The sequence below is a fragment of the Anolis carolinensis genome, unplaced genomic scaffold (genome assembly GCF_035594765.1).
Source record: "Anolis carolinensis isolate JA03-04 unplaced genomic scaffold, rAnoCar3.1.pri scaffold_19, whole genome shotgun sequence".
Classification (NCBI taxonomy): Eukaryota; Metazoa; Chordata; class Lepidosauria; order Squamata; family Dactyloidae; genus Anolis; species Anolis carolinensis.
In genome coordinates, this window is record NW_026943829.1 from 1472599 (window position 1) to 1483166 (window position 10568).

The 10568-nt window shown below is 36.9% G+C and overlaps 1 protein-coding gene across 1 annotated transcript; it reads right to left on the reverse strand.

Moving 5' to 3' along the window:
- Window positions 1–540: 540 nt before the first annotated feature.
- Window positions 541–10259, reverse strand: LOC134294717 (leucine--tRNA ligase, mitochondrial-like). The gene is made up of 5 exons (XM_062966341.1): window positions 8050–10259; window positions 5998–6157; window positions 4961–5065; window positions 1807–1936; window positions 541–680 (listed from the first exon to the last, which is right to left on the reverse strand). The coding sequence occupies exons 1-5, from the start codon at window positions 8152–8154 to the stop codon at window positions 668–670; spliced, it is 513 nt and encodes a 170-aa protein (XP_062822411.1). The 5' UTR covers window positions 8155–10259; the 3' UTR covers window positions 541–667.
- Window positions 10260–10568: the final 309 nt, after the last annotated feature.

Below are 10568 nucleotides of genomic sequence, written 5' to 3' on the forward strand. Positions count from 1 at the left end.
AAACACTAGCCACTGTCTAAAGCAAGGGCTCAAAAAAACACAATTATTCACAAATTATGGCCTGAAGATAAGTTTCATAACTTGAATCTTCTTTCCCCTCACCCCAAACAGCATATTCAGACATTATACACAATACAATAATGAACAGAATTTTAAAAAGTTCTAAGTCTGAAAGGCATGAAAAGCTATTTCAAATAGTTAAAATGATACATTCCAAATTAGATTTTTTAACCAATATATAACACAATGTACTCACTTTGGACAACAGCAGTTGACCCAATCTGAAATTGAAGCTAATGGTGAGCCACCCTTGCCTGTAAAGGATGCAATATTTGGCAACTGTACAGGTAAATCTTTGGAGGCTTTTAAGCAGAGGCTGGATGGCCATCTGTCGGGGGTGCTTTGAATGCGATTTCCTGCTTCTTAGCGGGGGGTTGGACTAGATGGCCCTTGAGGTCTCTTCCAACTCTACTATTCTATGATTCTATGAAATCCTCATACGGCACAGGCACAGGACCACAGGACTGGCAATGAATAACTGGAATAGGTGTTCCCCAATAACGTTGTCGGGAGATCAGCCAATCTTTCAATTTATTACTTGTTAGGTATCCTCCTACTCCTTTATTTTTGGCTTGCTCAGTGATTGCATTTAACGCTTGTTGTCTACTCATACCTGTGAACTGGTAAAAAGAAAAGATTAAGAGCATAGTAAGTACACTGCACTAATTAAGCTATTGGAGTAGTCCAAGTCATGTCCCTACCTATGGGAAATATTCTTCATCCACTTGTACAAAATACAACTATTCATGTGTGAGAGAAAAAGTCAGTGAGGTGAAATGCCATGACTGTCTTTTTTTCTTTGCCTGCTGGTTCCAAAAACAGAAACTAGGCCCCTCCATTCACACAAGCCATAAACATAAATCAAAGCAACAAAGAGGTAAAATAAATTGCTGGTAGAAAATTGTAGTCCATGCTACCTCTGGTTTAACAATATAGTATTTTTTGTGGTTGCCGTTTTTATAATGCACCTTCAAGTGAATTTTGATTTGTTGTGACCCTGTCTTAGGGTTTACTTGACAATACTGATTCAGAAGAAAATTTGTCATTGACTTCCTCTTAGGGCACATCCACATTTAATACAATTTCAAACCAGTAGTGAGGAAAGTGACTTAGGGCCCTTCCACACAGCCCTATATCCCAGAATATCAAGGCAGAAAATCCCACAATATCTGCTTTGAACTGGGTCTGCTTTGAATCTGAGTCCACACTCAGATAATGTGGGATTTTCTGCCTTGATATTCTGGGATATAAGGCTGTGTGGAAGGGCCCCTGTAACTAATTTTGAAGCCTGGATAATTACAGAAACCGCAGAGCAGTAATGTGCATTAAGAGCTTTCTTTCACGTGTTTTTGTGAGGGGTTTTTTTCTGACACAGTTTGAAGCTAGCTTCGAACTGTATTAATTGGCCAGTGCAGGTGGACCTTGGCCTGAGAAAGTATGACTTTCCCAAAGTTATGTAGTGGGTTTCTATGTCTGAGGAGAAATTCAAATGCTAGTCTCCCAAAGTCCTTACACAGCACTCGGAGAACTACACCACACTGGATTTTATTATCCAAATCAACCACATGTAAGCTGCTTTAGCAGCCAAAGAACATGGTGAAAAATTAATGTAATGAACAATAATAATTCTGACTCAGTTTCCATTAGACTTTCCTTCATCTGTTGAAGCATCTCCTTTATACTGATATCCTCTGGAGTCTTCCTAGGCACTGTTAAGGAGCAGGGGTCATAAAAGCAGAAACTCACAGCAATGCACCAACCTCTCCAGAGTGGATCAGTCTCTGTGAGCCATCTGACAGAGTTTCAATAACTTCTTCAAATGACAGGCCCAAACTCCTAGCAACTTTAGCATCATCTGCTTCAGTGCAAGGGATTCCTGGAGAGGGAAAATAAAGGAAAGTATTTCTTAAACAGTTTTTAAGAAACAGAATACATAACTCTGTATAATTTAAAAATTGAAGCTCATTCCAGCAGACTTTCTATTCAGAACTTAGCTGTCAATAGTAACTGCATTCTCTTCATGAATACTTTCAATTTATTTAACCCATATTTTGTTTATTCCTTTCAGCACACAAAAAGAGTCTTAAAATAAAAAATGTTTCCACTCCTATAAAACTAAAACACTTTATGTTCTATCTAATTGTAGCCCTTTGCAGATTAAATTCTTTATGCATTTACAGATTAACTTGGCCTTGTCATTTTTGCATCATATTCTGAGAAGCCAGGGTTATTTTTTCTCAACCTGATTTTTCTACTGACAATACCTGAGCAGATTAAATTACTACTGTGACATCAGGCTCAAACTATTAATTTGAAGGTTTTCTACTAGATGTTAAGACTCCAGTTATATCCAATTCTATTAAACCAAAGACTAACAAGAGAGTGTGTGTGGGGTGTGCATGTGTGGGTGGAAGTTAAGATGCGTCCATCTAAAACAGCTGTTCCTGCCCTAAATGGCAAACTTGTTTTTGAAATTCTATTCAAGCAACTGGATGAGAGAGGCATGTCAACTGTTTCAGACAATAAGAGCAAACTCTGTCCCAATCAAAATTATGATAAATAAGTGGAATCTGAAACCAATTATGTCAGTGGGGAGTGCTCCTATTCAGAACTGTAGCGAGACGGCCACATCCAGAATATTCCATTATGCTGTCTCGTTCTTGTGGTTTTCCAGTTTATTCCCTGCAAAATAAGTCAGTGTTTTCTGGTCAGTGAATATACTCATGTTTGCTTGGGCTTTTAGAAAAGGTTGTTTAGGACACTTTCTTGGGTAAACTTTTGATATTTTTACAAACCCTGCAGCATTCCAAGATCGTGGTTACAGGAGGCAGCCATGTGTTTATATATGGATGGATTGTCATGGAGCCAATTCCCAGAGCTGAGTCTGCAAGCTCTGGAATTGGAGCCATAACATCAAGCACTCCCCGATAGCTCATGCAGACACCTGGCCGCGGAGCATGGGAACTTTTGGAGTGAGAATCAAAACAGCTTAAATGAATAGTTGGTGTTGTAGGGGTAGAAATGTGAGATGTGGGGTGGAGTTTGGTGATGATATTTACGTGTGATGTGACGTTGTAGCAAAGGTAATAAAAATGATTGTATGTAAAAATTATGTCATTCTCGACTTTTCCAAGTCGTGTGTTCTTCAATAAAGATTGGTTTTGATAACAGCTTCTTTTGATCTGTGTTCATGCTGGTCGTTTGAAGTGAGCGTGACATGGATACTACCCTTTTGGTGACATATTGTCTTGGTTTGGGACAGAGAGAAATTAGATGGTTATCAATACTTATGATACTGATATACTGATGTTGTCTCACTCCCATTTGTAAATATAAGTCGTTTGTAAGGCAGATGTTTGAAAGTCGGGGACTGCCTATATTGATTTTGATTTAATAGATATTTCAAATAAAGACCTTGAATGTGTGTTTATTTCTTTAAGCTATTAGCTGGAAAAAACATAATAATAAATGAAACAAGTGATATTCACTCTTTAACAGGTATAGTTTAAACTGGAGAAGCATTAATGGAACATTTTGCTTCACCTAAAAATAAATTAACATTCAAGCTTACAATAATTGCATCAGTTTGGTCTTTGTACTCCAAGTACAACACAAATTTGGGACTGCATAACATAACTTTGTATCAAATCTTAAAAACTATCTGTATACCTAGGATTGACAGATTTGAATCCCCAAACATTAACATAGCTTTAAATCTCCTGATGTGATGGAAATAACCACCATTTTCCTGCTTCAAGATAATACAGAGCTGGAAAAGATGCAGAAAGGGGCAATCAAAATGATTAAGCAGCTGAACAACTCTCCTATAGAGAAAGGTTACATAGAGAAATGTTTCTAAGCACTGTGTTTAGAAAAAAGCAGGCAAGGTATACAGCAAGTAATGATAGGTATGTATGAAATTATGCATGGTGCAGGAAAAGTGAATAAGGGGATGCCTTTCTTTCTTTCACCTAATCCAGAGCCATCCACATTCTCCCTACTTTTGTTCGGTCATGTAAAATTTTATATATTTGTGTCCTTAAATGCTGAATACCTTACTTGCCTTTTTTCTAAGGACAACGCTACACTGAATGATGGAAGCATCAGGAAAAGGAAGAACTTAATCACACAGCATATTGTCATCTACCATTTCCTGGTAGATGACATAAAAGCTGCCAATTTGGATAGTTTTAGAAGGGGACTGGTCAAATTCAAGTGGTTAAGACTACTAATTATTGTTTGTCACGACTTCCATTATAGCTGAGTCACACACTCTCAGTCCTAGAAAATCCCGGAAACAACAACAAATCAGAAAGATCATATTGGTTGCTTGGGAACCATATTCATGTCTTGCTTGTGGACTTTCCCTAGCAGTGTGGCTGGCCATTGTATGAATGGGCTGCGAGATTGGCCATGCCATTGATATTATTCAGCAAGATTCTTCTTACATTGTCATATCTTCCTAACCTTGTTCTCCACACCCTCTGCCTTCAGCGCAGCACAGCTGTAATCCTTAGCAATGACACCAGGTTGGAGATAAAGGTTGGATTAGGGTAGTGGTTCTCAATCTGGAGTCCTCATATGTTTTGGGCCTACAACTCCCATAAATCCCAGCCAGTTTACCAGTTGTTAGTATTTCTGGGAATTGAAGGCCAAAAACATCTGGGGACCCCAGGTTGAGAACCACCAGATTAGGGAGAAAAGGAGCCAGAGAAGCCACAGCTATGTTATTTTCACTAAACCGAGAGAGATACCTGTTGAATCTGGCAAAGTCTATGATGGCAACATCCATTATCTTTCCATGTCACTATTAGAATATAGAGATGACAACTTTAGCAATTTTGACTGGAAGCAATTTCAATGAGGAACATAAAAAACACAGTCAGTCTTTTATACTCACCTATTTTAGCATCAAGGTAGCCTTCAAACTCTGATTTTGCTGATATGACTACAGGGATCTCCTGATTGGTAAGCAGGTTCATAGCTGTCACTGAAGTAAGAGACTCTAGAAAAAAAAGAATAGAAGGATAATGCAAAAACTATAGTACGCTACTGGCCCAAGTTTAGTCAAAATAAAGGGCTTGCTGTTATTCATGGTTTCAGGTATCCATGTGTTTGTGTGTGTTGAAACATATCCCCCATGGATATGGTGCTTGTACCATACAATAGTTTGCTTTTTTAGCATTGTTCAGGGATTAGGGACTAATGATTATTTCACTTTATACTGTAAGGATTGATGTTCTAACCATCTAGGCAAATTGTCTGTACAGACAAACTTAGTGAAAAGGACATCTCCTATCTGCTCATTCCCGTTGTACCTTTTCACCTTTTTTAAAGGTTTTCTTTGTTTGTTTGTTTATTTCTTTTTGATACATCATAACAATTAACTATTTTTGCCATACATAACTTATTTCAGTATACATTGTTCCAAAGGTAACTATTTCTTAAATGACATTTTAAACAGTCCTTAGAAATGTATCACCCTCTTCTTCCATTATTTTTCTTATTTTTCTATAGAAGTTCTGAATTTTTCTACAGTCCCACCTTTATCCAACCTCTGACTTTACCCATCAGCTCTAACAGATTTCAAGCCTCATAATAGGTATACTCTATTCATATTTGAAAGCAACACATTTTAATTACTCATTTTGCTGAAACTTGTTAGGCCTGACAAACAAAACTCTGCCTTAGAAAATCAGAAACTACTTTATTTATTTGTTACATTTCTACACTGCTTTTCTCACTCCTTCGGGGACTCAAAGCGGTTTACAACATAGTAGATGGCAAAATTCAATGCCTTACATAAATGCAAAAATACATCACATATCTCAAAATAATATATCTGTGAATTAAAATAATAAAAACTATAAAATATCAGATATAGACAAACATAAAACAGAAATAATAATAGAAATAAAGCATAACTGGGGAAATTACCTTTGCCTGGTATCAAATCCTTCTGGAAGGCTTCCTTTAGACTGCTATTTCCATGTAACAGTCTGTGGTCAGGTAAGATATGTAAATAAGACATACCATAAATGGCTTCAGGTACATATGCAAAGGCTGCTATTTTCTCTCCTGTTGATTTGTTATTAACCTGACCACAGACAGAAAAAATTACTGCAATTTTCTTCAGAACAGCATAGGCCATTTCCACTTGCAGTGAATCTTAAATATTCTAGCTGTTTATAAAATCCGCCAACATATTACTTCCTGAAGGCCATATTCTGCATCTGAGAATACAATGGTTCAGTTCAATCAAAATGCTCAATTTGGGAGCTAGCATGGTCTGTGGCCAAGCTGGCTGGGAGGTTCTTGGAGCTATAGTAAAAAAAGGTTTTCAAGACCTATTGATCTATAGTTGCCTAGATTTACAACAGTGTCTTGGCCTAAGGGCTGCACTTGACTTACCAGTGATTTCAAGCTTCCTGAACTGCCACTGCCAACTTATTTTCCTTGAATATCTTTTTCTGCAACCATCTACCCATCCCTTTGCCTTTCAAAGACTCCTGTTACTGCCTTATGGCTTGTACATTGCTTACCAGGTATGTCTTATTGAACGAACAATCACAGTGACAGCACAGTTGTTTGAAGTAAGGGTAAGACATTTTAGGGCTGTTGTTTTACTCAAGAGTATCATTATCTCCACTAGTGATGCATTCATGTTCCCCACCCAATTTTAGCAAACCTCTTTGCAAAGATGCAAAAGGTTTGGTATTGCTATAGTCTTTAATAAGAGGTGAGCAACAGAACGCTAAGTTAAGCAAATACTGATTTGTTAGGGATTCTGCCTTATTCTAAAATTATGGCTACCTCTGACATTACTATGGGTTAGCACTACAACCAAACTATAATAACTATTACGGTGCAGATCTATCCATGTTTATGCAGAAATCAGCCCAACTATGCTAAACAGTGGGCTTATCGCTACAGCCAGTCAAAATGTTTACAGAGAAAATGATTTTCTATATAACCTTGGTTATAGATATTATATTCAAATCAGAGGACAAGAAGTTGTTGGACACTGGCATTAGGAATTGTCCTTTTGTCTTTTATTTTGTACATACATGTAAAGGGCCCATATTGTAAAAAAGGTTCAAAAATAATGTATAAAGTTTACAAAGGGCATTATATAAAATTCTCATATACAGGCGCCACTGTCCCACAAACCCTTCTGTTCCCTTTCATGCCCAACTTCCCCCTTCACTATCGTTTTCCGAACTAATCATGAAGCAGTAGTTCACAAGTAACTTAATGGAGATTGTGGAAGCAAATGTTACTGCTTTCTTTTACTGCTTTTTTCACAGTTATTTCACAGCTTTTTGGGGTGGGGGTGAAAGTGCGTTGGCCAGGTCGGAACATCTGAGTAAAACTTCTTTTTATAAAATCTCAAGCAAGCAAGATGTATATCTGGATTCTAAAAACATCACATTTTCTCACTGATAGGATGTAGAAACCATCTTTGTTTAATTTAGATGCCAATGGGTGTTGAAAGCTAGTGTGATGAATTCGGATCCTTCTGGCTGGCTTGAGAAAGGTACTTAGGAGATTCTGGGTTTTGCTTTATGGTCGACCAGGTTACCCTTGCAGTATATCCATAAATACACTGACTAACCACAGTTAAGTAAAAATAAACAAATTCTAGTTATTACTAACGGTAGTTTATACCTAATTAAGGTTTGTAATATGCAATACCACATAATAGTTAGTTCAAACTATGACTAAGAGGTATGAATTTGGGCAAAAGATGGACACTAGTGAAGAACATGTCACCTATTGGCATGCCTGATCTTTCAACCATGATGAGGGAATTGGACCACTGAGTTCAAGTCAGCAGTAATTAAAATGGCATTTCATTGATTCAAAATATTCTATTCAGAGGGTTTCCCATTTTACCTAGACCAGATGTTTGTTTCTAATATCTGAAGTTATATTTTAACACCTCTGATTATGAGAAATGTCACTGCAATTTTCAGTGATTGCACTCACCTTCAAAATAAACTCAAAGTAGCATCCAGTGCAGTCTCCTAGCCAATTGGCTTGCATTTCTTTTATTCCATACCACTTAGGGAGATCTGACAAACCATCAAGCATGGACTGCAATCACAACAGAAGAAATTATAGAATCCAAATATAGATGCAACACATTTGTACAAATCTGGCTCTGTAGTCACTTCTCAAATATACCCTCCACAAATAAGGAACACTTCTTTCTAACTCAGAAATTCTCATCTCCCTCCGTTTGGTTTCTTTTCATTTAGAGATAATCCAAATTCTTCTGATTACATAGATGCATGGAGGCGATGGCGTAAGGCAACTCTCCAGATACATTGTGGATCAAAATGCTCACCATGTATAACCACTGTGAGCCATACATCTAGGGGCTGCCAAGCTGGGAAAAACTGATCGTAGAGTTTATATATTAATGTGAAAGGGCACTGGGGTTACTCAATGAGCAGACAACTCTGGCTACCCCCCCCCCCCCAATGCAACCTGTAAGGAGCCCTCTTCCTTCCATTTTATAACTTGTGTGCGACATTAGAGGTTGAGGAAATCCTGGCACAACTTATAATGAATTAAAGATCATAAATATAATTTAAATAAAACTATTATTTTCTGCCTCCATTCCATAACTCATTCATACCTTGGATTTCAGTTCCTAATTACATTTGTCCTCCTTTCTTATTCTGTAAAATGGCAGTGCAATAAAACACTATATAAAATATATTATAGAGTAATATTTATATAAATAAATAATAACAGTATTAACAGAAGAAGCAAGTCTATTGAAGTGAAAACTACATAAGTCTTATGGCATCACTGTTGTTGTTGTGTGCCTTCATGTCCTTTCTGACTTATGGCAACCCTAGTTTTTGTGGCAAAATTTGTTCAGAGGCAATTTGACTTTGCCTTCTGCTGAAGCTGAGAGAATGTGATTTGTTGAAAGTCACTTAGTGGTTTCCATGACTGAGCAGGAATTTGAACCGAGATCTCTTAACACACAAACCACTACATCATGTTGGCTCTATAGCGCCATATAGACTAACATATTCATTGTAACATAATTATCTGTGTATTACAAGTGCACCTCTTATACATGGATTGCTATCCTAAATTACAGGCAAAATGGTGTATGCATGTGTATGTTGGCAAAGGATGATGCATGTATACTTTGCCACTATTTGCTTCCTTTAAATGATAGTACTATGTTAGCTCCTGACTGAGTCCAATAGCAGACCAGACACAGGAAGGAAATTGAGCAAGAAATCTAATTTACAGAAATAAAAAGAAAAAAAAACTCACAAGAAATGCACACAAATTACTAAATAAAATTTGCATTAAATAACCAGAGCCAATATTTAAGACAAGGAAATGAATCCAAAAGGGAAATAAGGATGTAACTAAAGGTTAAAATGTAATTTGGCAAATTTTATGAGCAAATAAACACTAAGCATTACTCACGTAATGTACCATGAGAGCAAAGGAAATTATTTGTATTCAAAAAGGTGGCTGTCAAAGCAATCTGCATCATCAAGAGGCGGAAGAAACCATAACAACTTCTGGAATTTCTTATGAAAATGTGACTTTAAAAAAAACTAGAACATCTGAGCACAGAACTCAGAAACTAGGAAATCTTTCATTAAAGAAAAAGGAATGCATTAAAATGATACCCTAAAATATTAATAGGATGCAAACAAGCCAGTTTATAAACTGGCAGATGCTTGTTTGTTCCTCTTCCCCCTAAACATTAAGAGAGGGAAGAGATGATACTGCTTTAGTAAAAATTTAATGTCTAGTAACTGCAATTCCAAACTCAAATCAGAAAAATAGATATACCACAGCTGTCAAATTCTTTAATATGCATATGTACATTTACAAATATGCATATGTTTGATATATGGAAAAATACAAAACAGTATGATTTCAATTAACAGATGCTTGTTAATCCGCTTAGGTTATGTCACAACAGATAAACTGCAATACCATATAAAATATTCTAATAAATAAATCAAGTGGCATTTATAAGGCTTGCTAAGTCAAACTCATATCAGAGCTTGGAAAAGTTACAGTTTTAACTACAGGTCTGAGAATCTCTCTGCTAGCCTTGACAATGGGAGATGTTGGGAATTATACTCTAAAATAGTACCATTCCAAGGTCTGACTTCTCTATATACCCACTCCATCAGCTGACAGTTGTGAGTCATGAAACAATGAAACTTATATACAAAACACTTATCTGCACAACATCAAAATGTGATTTTAGCCAAGAGGCAGTGCATACTGCTGAGTGCACTGTTGGGAAAAATAAATATCTTCAGGAACTCAGTAGTGCTGGGGACAATCATGAGAAAAGATAGCACTGGGACAAAGTGTGCTTCTTCATGAAGCCAGCTGTCATACAGAAGCCACCTAACTAGGTGGGAGAGAGAAAAAAAATCAATAGTAGACACAGCTAAGTACAGTACAAACAAGTCTCTTGCTGTGCTAGCTATCACAGTGAATTCCAA

Excerpts from the sequence above, each read along its gene's own strand:
- LOC134294717 (XM_062966341.1), bottom strand. The coding sequence starts at position 8,154 with ATGCTTGATGGTTTGTCAGATCTCCCTAAGTGGTATGGAATAAAAGAA. Across the intron at positions 6,158-8,049 it reads ACTTTGAGTTTATTTTGAAG|GTTAATAACAAATCAACAGG; the intron begins GTGAGTGCAATC and ends GTCTGTGGTCAG. Across the intron at positions 5,066-5,997 it reads GGATTTGATACCAGGCAAAG|AGTCTCTTACTTCAGTGACA; the intron begins GTAATTTCCCCA and ends TTTTTTTTCTAG.